The sequence below is a fragment of the Montipora foliosa genome, chromosome 5 (assembly GCF_036669935.1).
Source record: "Montipora foliosa isolate CH-2021 chromosome 5, ASM3666993v2, whole genome shotgun sequence".
Classification (NCBI taxonomy): Eukaryota; Metazoa; Cnidaria; class Anthozoa; order Scleractinia; family Acroporidae; genus Montipora; species Montipora foliosa.
This window is the reverse complement of record NC_090873.1, coordinates 1,139,763-1,159,614: the sequence shown is the minus strand read 5'-3', so window position 1 is coordinate 1,159,614 and position 19,852 is coordinate 1,139,763. Positions and strand designations below refer to the sequence as shown.

The 19,852-nt window shown below is 39.0% G+C and overlaps 1 protein-coding gene across 7 annotated transcripts in view; it reads right to left on the bottom strand.

Moving 5' to 3' along the window:
* LOC138003308 (Golgi-specific brefeldin A-resistance guanine nucleotide exchange factor 1-like) overlaps positions 1-19,852 on the bottom strand; it is a 59,276-nt gene that overhangs the window by 16,892 nt on the left and 22,532 nt on the right. For 6 of the 7 annotated variants that reach the window (XR_011123484.1, XR_011123483.1, XR_011123482.1 and 3 more), the window contains exons 17-33: positions 19,286-19,488; positions 17,060-17,183; positions 16,044-16,166; positions 15,537-15,619; positions 11,292-11,355; positions 10,478-10,650; positions 9,789-9,888; positions 9,094-9,270; positions 8,202-8,266; positions 7,953-8,067; positions 5,653-5,724; positions 5,453-5,553; positions 4,404-4,478; positions 2,386-3,556; positions 1,612-1,713; positions 1,099-1,212; positions 343-706 (exon numbers count right to left, since the gene is read on the bottom strand). Coding sequence is in view for 2 of the 7 variants with exons in the window: in XM_068849309.1 (XP_068705410.1) it covers positions 343-706; positions 1,099-1,212; positions 1,612-1,713; positions 2,386-3,556; positions 4,404-4,478; positions 5,453-5,553; positions 5,653-5,724; positions 7,953-8,067; positions 8,202-8,266; positions 9,094-9,270; positions 9,789-9,888; positions 10,478-10,650; positions 11,292-11,355; positions 15,537-15,619; positions 16,044-16,166; positions 17,060-17,183; positions 19,286-19,488 (3,226 nt within the window). In the remaining 5 variants the exon portion in view is untranslated. Of the gene's footprint in view, positions 1-342; positions 707-1,098; positions 1,213-1,609; positions 1,714-2,385; positions 3,557-4,403; positions 4,479-5,452; positions 5,554-5,652; positions 5,725-7,952; positions 8,068-8,201; positions 8,267-9,093; positions 9,271-9,788; positions 9,889-10,477; positions 10,651-11,291; positions 11,356-15,536; positions 15,620-16,043; positions 16,167-17,059; positions 17,184-19,285; positions 19,489-19,852 lie in introns of those variants that run through there. The other variant, XM_068849310.1, reaches the window with a different exon arrangement.

The window sequence follows — 19,852 nt, the reverse complement described above, 5'->3', positions numbered from 1 at the left end:
CCTAAAGGTTTTGATGCTTCTTAACCAACGGTTAGTTAACCATGCTTCGAGCCACCGGCCCCTGATTTTAATACACTCTCGGGAGTACTGAATTGGATTACGTCAATTGATTTTATTCGTAATGTCCTAGTTGCTTTAGGGTAATGGTCCTGGCCCCAATGTTCAAAAGGTGGGTAACGCTATCAGATAAATCACTATCCACCGGACAGTGCAATTGGTATCGCTATGACTTATCCAGTGGATGCTGATTTATCCAGTGGATAGCGGTATCCATCGTTTGGACAACTGGGACCTGGGCAATCAAAGGAAGAGATCACTGAAGATGACTTTGGTGGCACCCACCAGACGAATTACTAGACGTTCCTTCCACAGGCGGCTCAGGCAGCTCCGCAGACGCCACAGGCTGGGGCTCTTCAATGGTGACCTTCTCTGGCTCGGTTTTTGTTTGCTCTGTATCGACTGAAGATGCCTGGCTACGAGGTGTGAACAGTTCTTGGCGCATATTTGGTAAGAAGCAGTCGATTCTCTCCCACGTGACCTGCCAAAGGGCGGAGTACTTGTGAATCTCGGAATCAGATCTCTTGTGTGTCTTGCGATCGACCGCCGACTGGGAATGAGCGGTAAGGGTGCACTCTTCTTCGTCAAATATCCCGGCTGTAGACATCACTAACAACATGTTCTTCAATGATTCGGGAATAGCTTCAAACTGTAGAAGAAAACCACAAGAGTAAGAAAAGGTAAACACAATTTGACGTGTTTGTAGCAACTTGACAAGAATTTCTGGTACAGTAGGAAGTAACCCTTCAGGTCCAATTACAATAAGAAAAACAGCGACAACATGATTACAACAACATTACTGAAAAGGGAAGAAGGACACCATTTCCTCGGTGATTGGACGAAAATTTCGCGCCATTTGCTCAGCCAATCTAAGGTTAACACAAGACTAATTGTGATAGGTTTGCACGCATTTCCCGCGCCTCGCGTTGGCTGTATGTAATTACTTTACGTTGTGATTGGCTGACTGTAGTGCCTGAGTCTTTCCTGATTGGCCAAAGAAATTACTTTCGCACCGCTTTGATAAACGGAGACAACGCTCACCAAAAGATCGCTCTTATCTGCATGCATGTACTTGTCCATGAAGTCTAAGATGGTGAGCCACAAAGCCGTAAAAGTGGAGAGTGATAACAGCGGTGTAAGGTGCTGCAAAAAAACCTGAAAATCGACGAGATAAAAGTGGGTTAGCGAGGAGGCTCAATAAATGCGTACCTATAGCGCCAAGTGAAATATGATCATTGTAGAAAGTGCATTTTCTGTACAAACGTACTGCAATGCGTGTTAACAACAACTATGGAAAAGAATAGACCACAAGAAACGGAATTCCATCTCCTTCTCTTACCAAACAGAGTTTAGATTTCCTAATGCTCTAAATGTTTTTCCTAATGTTTCTCAACGCTGTGAGATGCGGTCTCTTCTTCATTCAAAGTTATACATTTTTCAAGCGTAGGACAGGTTCACGTTGGGTTTGAACCCACTAAAGGCAACTCCAGCAACTAATCCAAACACTCAAGCAGGAAGAAGAGAACTTAAGCTGCCAGCAAGTGAATCAAATACCTTGCATAAGAGTGTTGCTGCCCTCATGCGAGTTTCCTCTACACCCATTGGGTCTTCTGTGTTGCCAACTTCCAACAAGCGAGCCAACATGGGAAACAATACCTGTGATAGCATCATGAATCATAAGACAAGATTGCAACAAAGTTCTCTTATTGTCAATATTACACTAGCATATTCTGTTGTTATATTCTTCTCAGTCGGATATCAAGTTTTTAGCGTTTTGATTGGCAACCATCTCGTTTACCAGCTCAAATACCATGCAACCTTACTTCAAAACTGATTGCACCGGTGGTTTTATAAAACTGAGGCAAATTCCCGTCATTTCATAAAATTTTAACAGTTCAGAGTTTGATGAAATTTAATAAAAGAAAATTATTCCATTCTCGGTTGTTGGATATGAGATTAGTTATAACCAACACCTGCCCATGGAAAGCGAAGAGAGATCCTCACTACTCGGTGCAACGGCCATGGCACTCACACTTAGCACTCTCCAGAACCGAAATTAAACTTATAACAAAACTGGAGTGCGTAAAATACTTTCAAGTTTCTAAAAAAGAACTGCAGTGAGGTTTTGACCCGAAGTGGCCAACAGAGTGTCAAAAACATGAAGAATAATTTCTGAGCCCCAATTCTACTATCTATCGATTTGAAGACTTGTTTCCTAATTTAACTAATTTTAAGATCTTAATATTTCAGCCCAAGGAGCCACGTGAAATCGATGTCACAAAAGTCTGCCGCTTTTTACAGAAACGAGCAAATGAAAGTCAATCCAACCTTATTGAAGCATGCTTCCCATTCCACCGCGGTCAAAGCTTGCAGATCATGAACCAACAAAGCACGCTGAAGATAAGTGAGCGCAGACATTCTGACATCACGGCGCATGTCACAACACATGCGCGCAATTCCTTGCAACAGTGGGCACCAGCACTTGGTCCACATGAATTCCATACTCCGATCACGTGCTATTGTGACATCGCCGTCTCTGCTGTTGTCCGGGACCTGTTCAAACAAGCTTCCCGCATGCTTGTGCAGAGTGTACATGAGCTCAGGTAACTGTAGCGACATAGCATCATAAGTATTGTTAATGGTTTCTACGATCTCAGCTTCGTCTTCACTAGTCGCCGGGCTATTCGAGGCAGATTTTGTTGATTTTCGCACTTTTAAACTCGTCGGGCTAACTTTCCTTGATCGCCCGGACACGGATGTTGCCTTTTTGCTGTTTCGTCCCCAGCTCCCTTTATAATCAACCGAGTTTTCCTTCAACTGCCATCCGTCCTGTCGGTATCCCGCCCCTCCGTCTAGACTCGCTTCTGAAAATACGCGAATAGCGTGCACACACTGCAGATAGTTCTCCTTAGTAACATGCGCGTTATCGCGAATTAAAAACGCTAAACTCTGACATGACTTCACAAAGGATTTGCTGTCGTGTTTGTTCAGTTTGATACCTACAGTCAATTCATATTGATTTGCAGGTGAACTGTCCGTATCCTGCTTCGTAATAACGAGCCACGTATCTCCTAAAATACTGCCCCCAAGACCAGACTCTGCCTCCACGCTTGTATAAGACCCGACTTCGCTCTCCGTATTAGAAGCTCCTTCAGGAAACTCATAATCTCCAGAGATCGATTCACTGTCCGCATCCTTAGAAAGCGTTGTCATAGCTACTGGACCGGAAGTAACGGTCGGCAAGGATGCAGCAGCGCCGACACATTCTAGCAAAGTAAAAACTGTAACCCAGTCTCTGGCGGACGTAATGCTGGAGGCATTAGTCCTTATGAGTTCATGAAGTCCGTAAGAAATTTGGCGGCCACAAGCTTGGAGTACATTGTGTTTCATCAATAAAAGTACTCGTAGAGTTAAAAGAACTTGACTGGAAACTTCTTCTTTGTGTAAAAGACGGATTGCGAGCCGCAATAAACCCACCACAGATCGTTCTACGATTGAACTGCAAAAAGAGAGAGAAAAAAAAAAAACGTGTTTATAAGTGGCGGTCAATAAATTATTCCTTTGTCCTTGTGCTAATAAGCCGTACTAGCCTCGATTGCATGGACAAAATACAAAAGAAATGTTGCTTTAGAACGAGGCTAGTTGGTCTCATTTTACTGGCCGCCAATTATGAATACTGTCTATGAGAGAAGTGAGATCTTCAGAGAGGCAACACGATAGGAATGGACAAATGAAGTAACTGAATCAAGGTGACTACTCTTTAAGAAGCTGGGTGCGGGCTGAGTAGGGAGATTGGAATCAACTAACAGGGCTAACTTGAGAAATGCATCACGATCTAATGCTTATATCCTCAGAATCAGTTTTCCATTAGTACATCATGAAGTAAATTTAACAAATTGATGTCATTTTCTCAGGCATCTGTCCTGTTATTGATCATGAATTTCATCATAACGTTGTCAATAACGGGACAGACGCATGAAAAACTAACATCAAATTGTTTTTTACAGTAACAAAAAGGCAGGAGTCAAAATTAGCTCAAAACACGAGAAGAACGCGAGACAAAAATGCGAGAAACTTCAATCTGACGTGGCAATATCGCATAAATTATAAATTTATGTGTCTGTCCGTTTATTGACAATAAAAATTAGCCAATGAGCACGCGAGAATTTTGCAGTCATTGTAAAAATGAAAACTGATCTTGAGCGAGAATTTAGAGCCTAAATGAAATTAAGACCCACAACATTTAAGAAACTGCCTACTTTGCATTCAATGATTGCAAGTGAAAGGGAAGACAAATCGCAAACAACACATCAACAACTCTTGTCATGCTCTTTTGCTTACTGTACCTGTGTTGAGTTGCATTTACAAGGATGTTTGATAAATGATCTCGAATTGTTCCCCACAAAGCTGAAACGCGATCCCTGAAAGAAATAAGATGCAAAAGTTCGGAAAAGATCATTGAACAGTTCTTCATCTTCATCTTCACGTCCAAGGGCCCATTTCTCGAAAGTTCTGAAAACTTTTTGGGCCCAAAAAGCCATTTGTGAAACTGCCAACGGCTTGTTTTGGAAAGCTGATTTTTTAACGTGGTTTCAAGGTAACAAAAAGAAAAATAACTGTGAAGTGTGACGACTTAAATCCTCACCGTTCTTGAGATACAAAGGGAATTGTGACACTCGAAAATGGCCTGGAAAGTTTCGGGACTTTCGAGAAATGGGCCCCAGGACTCTGAAAACTCCCTTTTGACTAACGGCTGTTTTTGCTTACATGGCCTCATACACCATAAGCCTTTTTGAGACATCACTGATGCCAAGTCCACATATTGTTGGAGAATTCAGGCCAGACCACAACACCAGGAACTCTGTGCCCCGTCCGTATTGAATAGTGTGTGGGATCTTTAACGTCCCACAGAGTGTTTATGAACAAGGGTTTTGAGAAGGAAGCCACGCTTTATAGTCCTGATCCGAGAAGATTTGAAAATCTAGCCATTTGCAGATGTGATTACAAAGGCAGCACGTTCTCCTCAGAGAGTCACTTGAAGACCCTGAACGTTGATCCGATGGCTCCATGCTTAACCAACTGAGCCATCCGGTCAGACTTACCAACCAGACACCAACGTTGTGCAAGAAGGGAGGGGGTCTTAATTGGGTCATCCATAATAACTACTTTAGCCAATTAAAACAGAGGCAGTCACATGAACCAATCGTCACTCAAGACAATAAATGCAGACTCCGCAAAGCGCGGGAAAACAAAGTGTTACAGTTGCTTCTGTTTGCTTTGTGATTGGTTAAATAAAATAAAATAAAAAATTGACGCTAAGTATTTTAACCAGTCACGAAGCACTCGTAATCACGCAAATCGGAAGAAAGCCCGAACGAATTAAACTGATAGTCACCTGTTTTGAAGAACCACCCTAATAAGGAGCTCCAAGAAGAAAACAGCAGATTCTTCATCATACGATTCTAAATTATCCACACTAGAATTGTAAATCAACACCTGGAAACAAAAAACAAACAAACTTTGGTCAGCTTTGCAACTTAAGCAGCAACAACTTGAGAGAAAAGCGTATTGTTTTTTAAAGTTAAAGGAAACAACCTTCATGAGTTCATTTAGTGACTCTGGTCTCAAAAACTTGCTCTCGGAGATCAGGAGATCCGGATGACAATCCTGTGAAAAAAGAAGAACAAAGCAGTTGATACAATGGATTATTCCCAAGCATGATTCGAATCAAGCAACAGCATAAAATAGTGCGAAATTTGAGCTAGGTTGTTCGGCCTAAAAGAGGTGGGTGCAGGCACAGTGCCTGAAGTGCAAAGTAGGTCCACTTTTAAGCAGAAGAATCAGGTTCTTAGTCATTCCACCACACAAGGGAGAGGTTAAGATTCGCGTTTGAGGATAACGACGTATGCTGTAGTTTACAAAAATGTTGGTATTATCAACGGAGTTGATAATGTAAATTGGCCACCGTACAGAGATTCTAAAAGCTGACGTTTCGAGTGTTAGCCCTTCGTCAGAGCCAATCGAGGAATTATGGGTTGTGTGTAGTTTTTATAGTAGAGTAGGAGCTACGCTATTGGTGGTAACATGGCAACATGAAAAATAGGAATATATTAGTCAAATGAAAAGTGTTTGTTAATACTGTGAGGATTAAGATTGCCGATTTGGAAGATGAATTTTTGTTTCAGATTCATGCGGCTTTCCGTCGTACCTAGATGTAGGGAAAGGCGGCATATAGCCATGTGTTTCATGGAGTGGTCAGGGAGATAAAAGACGAGCGGCTGGCTTAGATGCATTCTTTCATTCTTCTCAACATCGCGAAGGTGTTCGCAGAATCGGTCGCCTAGTCGTCTACCTGTCTCGCCAATGTATAATTTATTGCATAATGTACAGGTTATGCAATAAATGACATTTGCGGAGGTACATGTGAAACGATCGCTGATCTTAACAGATCGCTTAGGTCCCGATATCTTGCTAGTGTTAACAATGAAAAGACAAGTTTTGCATCGTGAGCGCGCATTTGAAAGTGCCGGGTTGCTCGTTAGTTTTGAGCGCGCCTCTAACTAAAAAGTTGCCTACGTTTTTGTCGCGTTTGAATGAAATAAGGGGAGGTTGCGAAAAGATTCTACCAGTCTCGGGATCATTTTGCCATGTTGACCAATAGCATAGCTCCTACTCTACTATAAAAACTACACGTAACCCACAATTCCTTGATTCACTCTGACGAAGGGCTAATGCTTGAAACATCAACTTTTAGAATCTCTGTACAGTGGCCAATTTACATTATCAACTCCGGTGATAAAACCAACCAATGCAGCACCACAGTTTCCTTAGAAACTACCCCCTTCATTCATATGCTGTAGTTTGTTTTTTGGACTCTTTTTGCCAATACCTTGACCATAATAAGTCCCTTTTTGTTCAAGATGGTAGTGGCCAACTGGAGATCTTTTTCTCCTTCGGCCACTACGCACTACTAATAGATAAGAAAACTCACAAAATGAATGTTTATTCTTTCCGGTTTAATATGCTTTTACTTGATTCATCCTTAAAGCAGTTTTCAAATGACTGTCGAAAGTAATTACACGATTGCACTTGCTATGCTTACTGATTGGTTTAAAAATCTCGCGCCAGTTTATCAACCAATGAGAAGGAACTTTGCACGCGCTTGGAGCAAGTTACATGAAAATGCTACGAATTTGGATTGGTTCATTGCACAGTTTGCACCTGCTGTGATTGGTCGAAGTAATTACTTTGGGATTTGTTTTACGACACTCGATTGAAAACCGCTCTAATACCGTGCAAATTAAATTGAACAAGCACTTCAATTGGTACGACAAGAGATAAAATCAAGCAAGTTTCATTAGTTGCTTGAAACAAAAAAAATCAGAGTCATACGACCTCCGTAACAGCAGTCAGTTGCTAATAAATAGCTAATCTATCATATGACCTACTTTGTGCTTCAGCAACTAATCTACCATCATCTCACGAAACGCATTACAACTTATACACATCAATAGTTGCTTAAGCAAGTTTCATTAATTTGTGGCAAATTGCAACTTTCAGCCTTCCGCATGCCATTTCCGGTAATAATCGTTCTTAAAAAGATCAAGCTTCGCTCTTGCCGTAAACGGCAAACGACAGTGTGCAGCTTGTGACAAAACCAAGTATTCTCTTTATTTAGGTCTATTATTGTTCTTTGGTTTTAGCTAACGGCCGAAAAATTAACTAAATTTAATTGATTTGATTTAGTTTCGGCAACAACCATGTTTGAGTGTCACGTTTGCAATTTTCTGTAAAAAACGAAGCTTAATCTTTCAAAACCCAACACTCTGTCAATTATGTAGCAACCAAAATCGCCACTGCAAGTCTAGGCGAGCAACCACTGCGCATGTACTCACCCTGATGCAGTTCAGTGCCTGTTTTTGTGCTTCTTTATCCTCTGTCGTTTGTCCTCTGTTGCTCGCTGGCTCTGGATTCATCAAATACCACCAAGAAAATATCGATGTTTCCTGCCTGTGAACATAAGAGTGGAAGTTAAACTCCACAAGCTATAAAAAAAATGTTCTCTCGGGGAAAAAACCAAAGAAATGGAAAGCAAGAATGTTTTTGTAACAATTTTCAATGGGAATAAGGGAAATATCAAGTACCTTGTAGAAGGTAGCTCTTCAGGAAGAAGACTTATACGACCACTGGCTTCAACAAAGTCCTCAGCCTAAAAAAATAAATTATGATGGTGATAATGATGAAAAGGACGATGATTGTGGTGACAGTTATCATGAGGAAATTGACTGAGAACATATTAATGAGGATGACGACGAAGTTGTTCAGGATGAAAGTGAAGATGGTAATGATGATGACAACGATGATGATGATGATGATGATGACGAGCAGGGTAGCAGGGATGGCATAGTGGTGATAGCACTCACCTCCCACCAATGTGGCCCGGGTTTAATTCTGGACTCGTGGCCATACATGGGTTAAGTTTGTTTTTGTTAGTTCTTTATTCTGCTCCGAGAGGTTTCTCTCCGGGTTTTCCCCTCTCCTCAAAAATTTTCTAAATTCCAATTCGATCGGATGTAGGACCTCCCTGAAAACCACTTTCACGTGAGTGGAGCTTCCTGGGTAAATATCATTAATCATTATCATTATCATCATCATCATCACCATTATGATATTCACTATATAACAATCTCAGACTCAAAGATGTTAAACGGTCCGGTCCGGTAAATAAATAAGACAATGACTAATTTAGATCACTTAATATCTGCTATGAAATTGTTCAAACTAAAATCATGTCTTTGTTATATCTAAATGGGGTTCTAACACACGTTTGTAGATGGTGAAGTTTCAAAGCTTAAACGCGTGCTTATTAGTATTATTATTATGATTATTATGATTATTATTATTATTATTATTATTATCATTATTAAATATTATTATTATTATGATGATATTGATGATGATGGTGGTGGAATGACAATGATGATGATGATGATGATGATGATGATGATGATGTGATCACAACTGGAGGAACCTCACCTCGACAAGCGACTTTGGAAGCATTTTTGCTTTGAACAACTGGAGCATGCAGTCCATGATATTTTTCCAGCCTTCTCGAAGGATATCTCCATGGCGATGAGCTAAAGCAAACAGAGTCCTGGCTGACTGTTGCGCCTTAAAATTTCTGCCAAAAGACACTGGAAGACTTTCCCCAGTCTGTAAGTTTAAAGAATGATACAAAAACGTCCAGACTATTCTTTTTATAAGCAGAGCAACCATGCACTAAAACGATCGCAATTATCTCGTTTCAAGTTTGTGTTCCATAAAATAGCGTCACCAGAAACTCAGAAAGCGCGACCCTGGATCACAAACACCATTTGCTCTTCTGTGGATCAACATAGCAGACCACAACCAAAGTTTTATCGGGTCCCGGTTTTCTGCAGAAAGCGCGGTTTTTCTGCTCCGTCAGTTCAAAGGAGCCCAAAAAAAAAGTTGCCAAAGCCTTCCAACAGTGCCCTTGCCATGACATAGAACAGTAAAGCACAGTGGCGGCATGGGTTAACTAAACTACTCTCCTTCCTTGTAAAAAACGTGCACTGGCAATCTGTCGAGTTATGAATGAAGCATGGAATCCCTCTAAGTCTTATTTTTAGCTTCGCAAACTTTCCAGGCACATCGTACATTGATATGCGCAAGCTAGAGAGTAAATAGACCATTAGTTGTTAAGTCCTTACCTCTGGTGGAATGAGCAAGGTTGTAAATTTACACAAAGAGATGACCAGGTTATCAAAAACATCCGACAGGCTGTAATGAGCTGATATCAGGGCACATTTTCTGGAAAACAAATACATCGACATTTCAATTCCGGAACAAAAAATAGTAAATTGCTTGACGCGGAATGGACTGGTCGAAAGTCACAGAACAGGAGAGGTAAAGAGCTACTAGTTCACAAACCCAGAGGGAGGTCAAAGAACCATCATACTCTTCGCAAATATTAAGGCGGTTTAGCCCGAGGTGTCATGATCTACTAGTCTATGGACACAGCATCATAAAACGTTTTTTTAAAAAATGCTATATCCATATTTGTTTTAAAGAGGCTATGTCACGCAATATAATATCATACTTTCATGACACACAAAATTCCCCAAAAATTACTGAGAATGACATATTGCAATGCAGCAGAAGGAAAGAGAGGCATGGATGGACATAAATGGACAAGATTGAAACGGATTACATTTGGGTAATCTTGAAAAAACGTTGGCCCAACGTTTTTCAAATCCCCGTTTTTGCTCAGAATCATCAAGTGTTTGTGATGTAACGATATTTTATCCGTAAAGGTACCCTACACTACCATTTTCGAGTTTTAAACTCGTAATTAACTAAAGATTCCCCTAAAATAAAGTGACATAGCCACGTTAATTACCTGAATCCCACAATTGCCTTCTGCACCACGCTCTTTTCAAGCCCGTTATCATAAACATACGATAAAGCAGCGACTGTTGGCCCCCAGATGATCAGAAACAAGTCTTGATCAAAGCTACTACCAATGCCATGGATGTATTTCCCTTCTGGTGTCACACTCCGATGAAGCAAAACCTGTTTGATCAAAGGCAACATGCACACTTAGTCTTTCTATGTACGTTGTGGAGCTACATCCAATGACAAAATTCCTTGGAACAGAACATGAATATCCAGATCTAATGCCTTCAAGGCTCACTCTCCCCTTACAATGTTGTTTGCATGCAAGTTTCTGAGCCCATTTGAAAAAAAAACATTGTGGGAGGGTAATGTATTGCAAAGCGTTTCAAAAATTTTGTCTGGGGCTGTAGGTTTGGTTAAGACTAAATAAGAGTGGACTTTTGATAATCATTTCAAGCACAAGTTCTAGCACAGATTTTAGTTCAATTTCAAGATGACTCGACGGAATTTGATTTGATTGTGATTTTACTCTTTCCAATTCAGTTATCGCTGGTTATGGCACAAAAGCACATCAGCGTTAAGTGAATGTCACGATTCGGTGCTTTTAGACGAAAATAGTTGCGATGATCGTTAACAATCAACAAACGTATTCACAAGGAGAGTTGCAAGTATTTCGGGCCAATTCCAAAATGTTTAATGCAAAAGGAGCACATGCACAGGAAATCATGCTACAAATGGTACAATACATGAACTTTAAGCATCACATTATAACGCTGCAAGTCGTCTTTGAAATTCCAAGAAAAAAAAAACATTTATACCTTCCAATCATAATTTTCTTTAATCTTTCCAGTTCTCTCTGATGGCATCACAATCTCTTCATTTCTGTGAAATACAGTAAACACCCGCATATAAGAACAAGTGGATTAAGAACATCAGGCTGAAATTTGGCCACTAAAGCACCATATAAATAAGAACAAATTCAGCCTGATAAATAAAACATGTTCTTAATATAAAGGGAAAGGGTATTAGGATGAGGAAACAATACAATACAGTAACTTATATCAAAGTACTATGGTATTCAGGACCATTACAAACTATAAAATCTATTACAAAACAGCATTGTATGTTAATTAAACCTCTAGTAATGTATAATAGCCCTTGTGCGTGATGACGTCTGACTAGCTAATTTCACCACCAAGCCTCGAATTCGAAAATCAAACTTGTAAATTTTAGTATGAGCTAAATCCCAAAGGAGCAAACTTGTAAAGAAAAACCACGTGCAAACAGTATTGCATGTCCAGATGATGTGAATAATTTTGTGAGAACGAGGCTTGGTGGTGAATTTTGAGCAAATTTCGTAATCATTCATAAGGCCCATTTGAAGTATCTCTGAAACCAATTTTAAGAACACTTTCAAGCTGATTTCTAGGCACCCCTCAAATAAGAACACGATCAGCCTTAAACCTGAAAAAAGTGTTCTTATATGCGAGTGTTTACTGTAAGCCTTGATTGTAAGATGGCAAAAGGATTTAAACGGTAGTTGATAATAAACCATAAAGTAAACCCGTGCACGCAGTCCACGAACGTATGCTCACTTAAATGAGAAAGGAAAGAAGGAGTATATCCATAAGAACGAATGTAAGAAGTGAGAAATGCCGGTGTGGCAACCAAACCACTGCAGAGTGCAACACTGCAACCACTTGCAATATCTTGTCCACATACATTCTCGTCCCCAGATCCCATCGTTTCTCTTAGCCGGCGGGGCCTTTGCACGAGGAAACGAAAGGCTTTGGAGACATAGGAAATTCAAATTTCTTCACTGGTTTGCTTGCGAACAATAAAATCTTGAACCAGAAGTAACAAGAGGCTCTAAGTAGCCTTTACTCATGCGCTGCCAGGTTATTTGTACTTTTGTTGACAGTTTAATAATGATAACAATAATAATAATAATAATAATAATAATACTAATAATAATAATTATAATAACAATAGTAACAACAATAATAACTTTATTGTACACCACAAAAAGGGTACAGTATATAGGTGTTACAAGGATCTATTTGAGAGAAGTTGCTCTTTATCATGTGAGTTCATTGACCTACACTTCTCATCTTTATTTGAAAGAGTCTGTTTTTTAAGATGGGTCCATAGACCTGTACTTTTCAAAACAATTTGAAGGAAGTTCTTATTTTTTCTCTGGGTCCATTGGGCTGTAAATTTCTCTCCTCTTTCTTCCAGTTTGCTGCAATTTCTGAAGTAGATAATTTATGCTTTCTTATTATTTGTTTCCTTTCTATATTTGAATGCAACCTCATAGTTTGCTTCACAATTAAATTTACTTTGAATAATAGAACATAAGAGATCAATAACAGAATCTACATTTGAAAATACATTTGTTACATGTTTTGGTTCAGAACTATTGTATACAAAAACGTGGTAACTCATCTTTTGCTTTGCATACCACTGGAAAACACAACTAATGCAGTAGCTAGATATTCACATCAAAAAGCATGAGCTACTTTCCTTATTATCCAAAATGGCAGTTGTAAGCTGTTGTTTACTGGGAACCACATAAATGTACAAGATAAATTTCCCTGACATCTTGCTCTATGAATAACTTTTACATGGCCAGTGGCCTATGTCTAATTTCTTTAGAAAATCAGAAATAAGAACATATTTTGCTGGAGTAACATTTGTGATAAATTGCTCTTCCATTCTCAATGATAATATCAACTGTTTGAGAGGTGCAATAGTTACAATACTTTTGAGGTGGAAAAACAAAATAAAATAAAATGAAACACCAGGACATTCTTTGCAAGAACAAAGATAAACATCATTTATGTGCTCCTAGGGTCTAAAATTTTGGTTTCGAACATATAATGAATGAACAATGCTTCCACTGTTGCTTTACATTTTAATAATGTTAACACGTTTTAATCTCATAAGTAACAGATGTTTGTGCACATATATTCTGAAAATGTTGTACCAAATTCATTAATAAATCTATTTCAATTGAAGTACATGTTGCAAATGGGTCCCATACCTAATAAATCTCTGCTATGAGAGTAAAAAAAATTACACCTCCCATTAGGCAGACAGTATATTGCTACTGTGTAAAGTTCAAGTGTTAAAATATATGCATGATAATTATCCATGAGCAAACAATCAAAGGCAGCTAACATTGATATAACATAAGGAAAGTCTGAAATTATAGGATTAGTGCACTACTTAGCAAACCACTATAACTATCACTGTATGTCAACTGATAATTAATGTAGCTTAAGTTATAACCATAACAGGCAAATCGGTCAAAAATAGGTCGGAGTCCCTGTTTGTATTATTGTGACAAAGCTGATTACATATTATTCCCAATGTTTATAATTTGAACCAAGTCAGCTGAAGAGGTTATTGGATTCCTGAAATTTTAAACAAGTGCCGACAGAGACATTGACACATTGTGTGTCTACATTTGCCGTACTGTATGGTGGGGCAATAGTTTTAGTTGGATCAACAATTCCTGGACCTGGGTTGTTTGTACGTCATTTGCAAGTCGAATTGACTCAGGAATGTAAAAGCGATACAAATAGATCTTTGTAAAGCCACAGATGATTAATTTGTTACATTTCATAAATGTGAACCAAACGTTTCAATACTGGCACATAAATGGCCTCTAAGTAAAACAAAAGTAAGACAGAAAACCAGAATTTCCCCTTGAAGCATCCTCTAAATTCCTTTGCCACCAAATACGCGTAAACAGAATGCATATCAACGACTAGTCTGTATTTCTGAAAGAATTCCCCATTTTGACTTCGTCGCATGCCCATACTGACAACAACAGTAGTTCAGATTGTTGAAAGTCGGATCAGTTTTTTCTCAGGTAGTCTCAGTTTCGCTCAAAGCTGCCCTAAGGTTCTCAAAGATCACTAGGAGCTGAGATGACCGGCATGTTGATGGGAATCAGTTTGAATGACCTTTATGTCGATCCCCGCTCTCGTGCAAAGTGTTTATTTGTAAAATATATTAGAAAAAATATATATAATTTTGTCTTTAAAGTCAACAACTTACCTTTGGCTCCACAATCGAAAAAAAATTATTGCAACAGGTTGATCCGTACGACCCGGGCCGTACGACCGCGACTGCAATCACAAAGTTTGAACAGTCAAGATGCGATGATTCGGGCACGACCATGCACATCCAAGAGAAGATGACACATCTTAATTAAGCGCTAGACTTTCAAAAGTCCTTCTTCTCGTGTAGATTCGCGTCCGAAAAATCACGCTTCGCTCGCCAAAACATTTTCTCCCGGGATTCTCGTGAGGTGGAATTTTGGCAAGTCTACTTAAGGGCTTGAAACATGAGAGGGATGGTTGATTTCTTCAAACACGCACTCTTTATTTTGTCATGCAAAATGGACTGATATTCCAAGCATACATACATTTTAAGACTTTAATACTTTTTTTCAAGTCTTTCTATTAATTTTTCTGACTCAACAATGCAATTTTCAGCAGCTATTAATTGTTTTGAATAATCCCCTACCCTCCGCCCCATGTAAAGTTATAGTCTGTAAATGTATGCAAGCATAAATTTCCATGCACTAATGTGACACGGAAAACAAGAAATGGGGGGCATTTTATACCTCATGCGCTTACTGCGCATGAGTAAAAATGGCCGATTTGGCGCCAAGCCAAACGGTAAAATGATCAGAGTGGCTTTGCTTAAAACTACGATATTGAGTAAGGCTTCTTTCTGTTTGACAAGAAAGGCCACATTCTCTAAGATGGGGCCGCTTAAAGCTTCACATAGAGACTCTTTGAATGTAATGCTTCTGAGTGCCGCCATGTGTAGTACTGTTGACTCATATATGAACTCCGAAAGTCCTACAATCTGGGACTGCAAATCCCATGTCTCCAGAGCACTTCATTTTCTTGTGTGAAGGCCACGACGGCATTAGAGAAACAATGGGATCTGGGAAGGAGAATGGTGCAAATTGGGCCTCATACTCGGCCCAGACCCAAACCTAAGAGCGACTTCTTTCCCCAACTCTGGAAATATTCCCAATGTACCTAATGGCGTGGTATACTTCTTCCACCATGCTTGCTTTAAAATCGCCTGATCCATTGGCCTTTCTTAGATTTTTCTTGAATTCCTAAAATGATAATAAAAGAACTTACAAAAATTTTTATTTTAGTTCAACAAGTAAATTAAGTTAATAATGTCGATTTACGAGCGATAATTGTCTGCATTCATTTATTCACTATTCTTGTGAAAACGTTTGATCGGTCAGTGTCTCAAGTAATCCGACGAATGCTTTGCACTTCGTAATATGGCGTCTGAATTCCTTAGCCTAACAGAAGCAACAACCAATACCAGTTGGAACTTTGTTGGCAAGCATTTTCCGATACCTGACGACAGCTACATGTATTTCTTTGTGTTATTATTGCTTTATTTAACAGCCAGCATCCTTTTTGATGGCCTATAGTCATAAATTTCGATTTGGTCCTGAGAAACTCTGTTGAAACCGATTAATTATCGCTGCAACGTTCTTGACATAAAATCTGAAACTACAGTACCTCACAAGTCATAGGCTTCTGCTGTTTGATGTTGGAGTTGTGTTGATCAACATTCAACATGATCACAGCGTAACAGAGTGTAAACACAGCGTCTTTGTTAGCATATGGTTCAGGGTTGCTTTCCTGTTAAATATAAACAAAATGTTACATTTTTTTTCATTTGAATGTTCACAACACTTATCACAAAATTGTATTAATATGTTTGTGAAGTAAACCTAAGCTCAGAACTGTAAACTTGCATGTACACTTGATTCCTTCTGTAGGCTCTGAACTAAGAGAAAGTTCAGTGGTGTCTTAATTAAACTTATAAAACTTTTAAGTTGCAGGATAATCTTTTATCTTCTTTCTATACTCTTTTAATGTGAATAAAACACCATCATCATCATCATCATCATCATGTTCACATTAGAAGTGTCTCTTATTCCTCAATCATAAAATGGTCATCATCATCAGTGATAATTAATCATTCAATCAACCAATCAACCAACTAAGCAATAAATCAACCAATCAATCATTTAAACTAACCAAGCAATAAATCAACCAAGCAGTCAATAAATAAATCAATCAATATCAACCAACAAATCAATCAATCAACCAATCAATCAACCAACCAAACAAGCAAGGAATAACTCAATCAATCAATCAATCAATCAATCAATCAACCACCCAACCAACCAATCAATTAATCAATCAATCAATCAACCAACCAATCAATCAACCTATCGATCAATCAATCAATCAATCAATCAATTCATCAATCAAATGATCAACCAATCTATCGATCAACACAAAAATACCCCGTCCATATTCTTACATGATAGGGAGATAATAGCAGCAGATAAGCTGACGTGACCAAATTGAACACGTCTCTAAAGAAATTGAATACCTAACTATCATGCCAGGCAGTACTCATGCCTTTTCATGGGCCAAAGCTTTGAATGGCCGACAGAATCAGTTTTAAGAAAAATGTTATCCTCTTCTATAAAAATATGGCAGAAACCCCAGAGGTCACTTACAAAATACAACTCTGAAAAGAACTCAATGATGTGTTCGATGACTGGACTTTCTCCAGGCAAGCGGAAACTCTCTAGGAATGATCGAAGGGCTTCATCAATTCTAAAGTCGTGGAACTGGAATGATCTGAAAAATGAAGATCATGACATAACATGAGACCTCCATTACAATTTAATTGTTGAGAAGAAACCCAAAATTACACAACAGGATTGAGCGATTATTTCAGGCGTTCCCCATCCTACCCAACCTGTATTTTTCAATGTACTGATTCTAATAGTTTTCCAGGTGCTTGGAACAGAGGGCTCATGGCTTATTTGCTGGAATTTATCAACCATGGGCACACCATTCTGCCCAACTGAGGGTTGGCTGGCCACCGTGGAAACTCTAGCCTTCCACATTCCATCTAGGCGAGAGTTGGAGGTTATCGCAGTTAAGAAGCAACTCACACAATTACAAAGAAGGCCTGAAAAACCTAGATTTCTCCGTCAGGCTTTCTTCACAACTGCTTAACCCTTTCATTCACAAGATTGAAACATTTATTCTCCTAACTTGTACCATGGATTTATTTGTCAGGTAGTCATGAGAACTTGGTTATATCAAGATCACACTTTAGCAACCCTGCAAAATTTTAGTGTATTAGGTATTATATCAGCTGAGAAAATGTAAGTCGAAATTTGACAAATTTACAGACGTTTGTATGACTGGGGGTATACACCATACCCTCAGTCATACAAACGTCTGTCAATTTTTAACTTTTTAACTTGCATTTTCTCAGCTGATATTACACCTGGTATGCTGAAACTTTGCAGGTTTACTAAAGTAAAGGTGTCCTTTCTAGTGCTGGTATACAATTTAAATTTTAACTCATTTTAATTTTCGGCCACCATTTTGGAGCAGGGTCTATTGTGAGGAGTACTTACGTACCGACCACTCCCTGGAGTCAAAGCGTTAACTTAAGGTTGTGATAAATGCAATAGACCTAATTGGCTAACTCAATGTTGTACCCAAATCAAATCTCTCGGGATTAAGATTCTTTGTGTATTGTATTTGCATGATAATGTAGCATTCATATTAAATGATATGGAAATACCTGGAACAAAACGTTTAATTCCCAAAGCCTACAACATTAAGCTAGCCAATTAGGACTATGATCTCCAACTCTCATGCACTTCAATTTCCACAGATGAAATATGTGAACATTCACATGGATCTTCTATCATTCATTCGTAGTTCTTCTTCTTGTTGACCAGTCTCTTTTGCTCAAACAAGAGGAACTAAGGATACTGCAACACACTACTGAGTTAAAGTGTGTTTCTAACCAAAAAAAGCCCCCCCACCCCCATCTCAGGGTCTGATCAAAAGTTTGAAATACCGACCTGAAAAGTTTCCATAAAATGCCAATTTTTTAGAGGTCTGATGCCATTTCGATAATATCTTAAAATAGTTTGGGTAATCATCTGATGCCACATTCCCGTCATTTTCTGTTAATAGGGAGCTTAAGCAAGAGCATTTTTGAGAAGCGGACGGCAACCGGAAGTGAGCTGTTTCCCATTTTAACGTGTCTTCACACAATCACATTTACACTGCTAAGTGTCTTGTCTCCATTAAAGATGATTGGTATAAAAATCTGGGGGACACCACTGCCCTGGCAAGTGAAATGTTCTCTTCTGGTTGCTGTCCGTGTCTCAAAAATGTGCGTGCTAAAGCTGCCTAATTAGATGCATGCCCAATTTTGACATCCAACACAAAGTGCCCCTGATAGCCTAAGCCTTGCTACCAATTTCCAACAATAAGGTGAGGGTAAAAGTTGCTGTTAGTCTTAGCTCCCAACCTCAGTGGGTTCCTAGCTCAGTTGGTTAGAGCATCGCACCTGTATCACAAGGTCACAGGTTCAAACCCTGTTGAAGTCCTGAATTTTTCAGGCTTCTCTAAGCAATTGCTAAAATTGCGACCATAACAGCGAGGATCATAGCTTTACTTGAGTAAATGGAACTGTTTATCCTTACAAGAGGAGCAGCATTTGGAGAAACTCTTTGTGACGTTAACTGTCTGTATTCCAAGACACAAGTGATTTTGAAGTTGGAGAGAAGAGCAAAAGGACACTTTGTGACACTTATTGAAATCAACGTGCACCTAATTACTTCAACATTTGGACATATCCCGTATATCATTGCCAGCCAGAACCGCCAGGTGTAATGCCATTTCAAGTCAGGAAAATGCGATTATACCTAACAAATGCCTCCAGAATATGACTATTTTTCTTGTCACCAATGAAGTCTCCGATAGCCTTCTTGTCTAAACGCGGATTTTCCCGCAAAAATTTAGCCACTTCCTCGGGATTAATGGGAGAGGCGAGCAAACGATGTTCTTGCAGGAACTCAATTCCCTTCTTGGCTTTGTTGTTGAATTGTTCAGTGCCAGCTTGAAGAATCTAGCGAAATACAAAAGACACGATGTTACATGAAAACAATGCGGCTTAATCTGCTTTGGGACAAAAACACTACAACATCATCTATTGGCAGCAGGATCGTCATTATCATAATAATATTATTGACATCATCATCATCCTCAACGTCATCATCACCATCATAAACAACAACAACAACATCATCATCATCATCATCATCATCATCAATTTTACCTTAATTGTCGTCAACATGGCCATCATAAACAATGTCATTATCATAATCATCACCATAATTTTTATCATAAGCGTCATCATAACAATCAACAACAACAAGATTAAATTTTCTCTTGACAACAAAAATTATTCCAGCCACAATGTCAAGAACAAA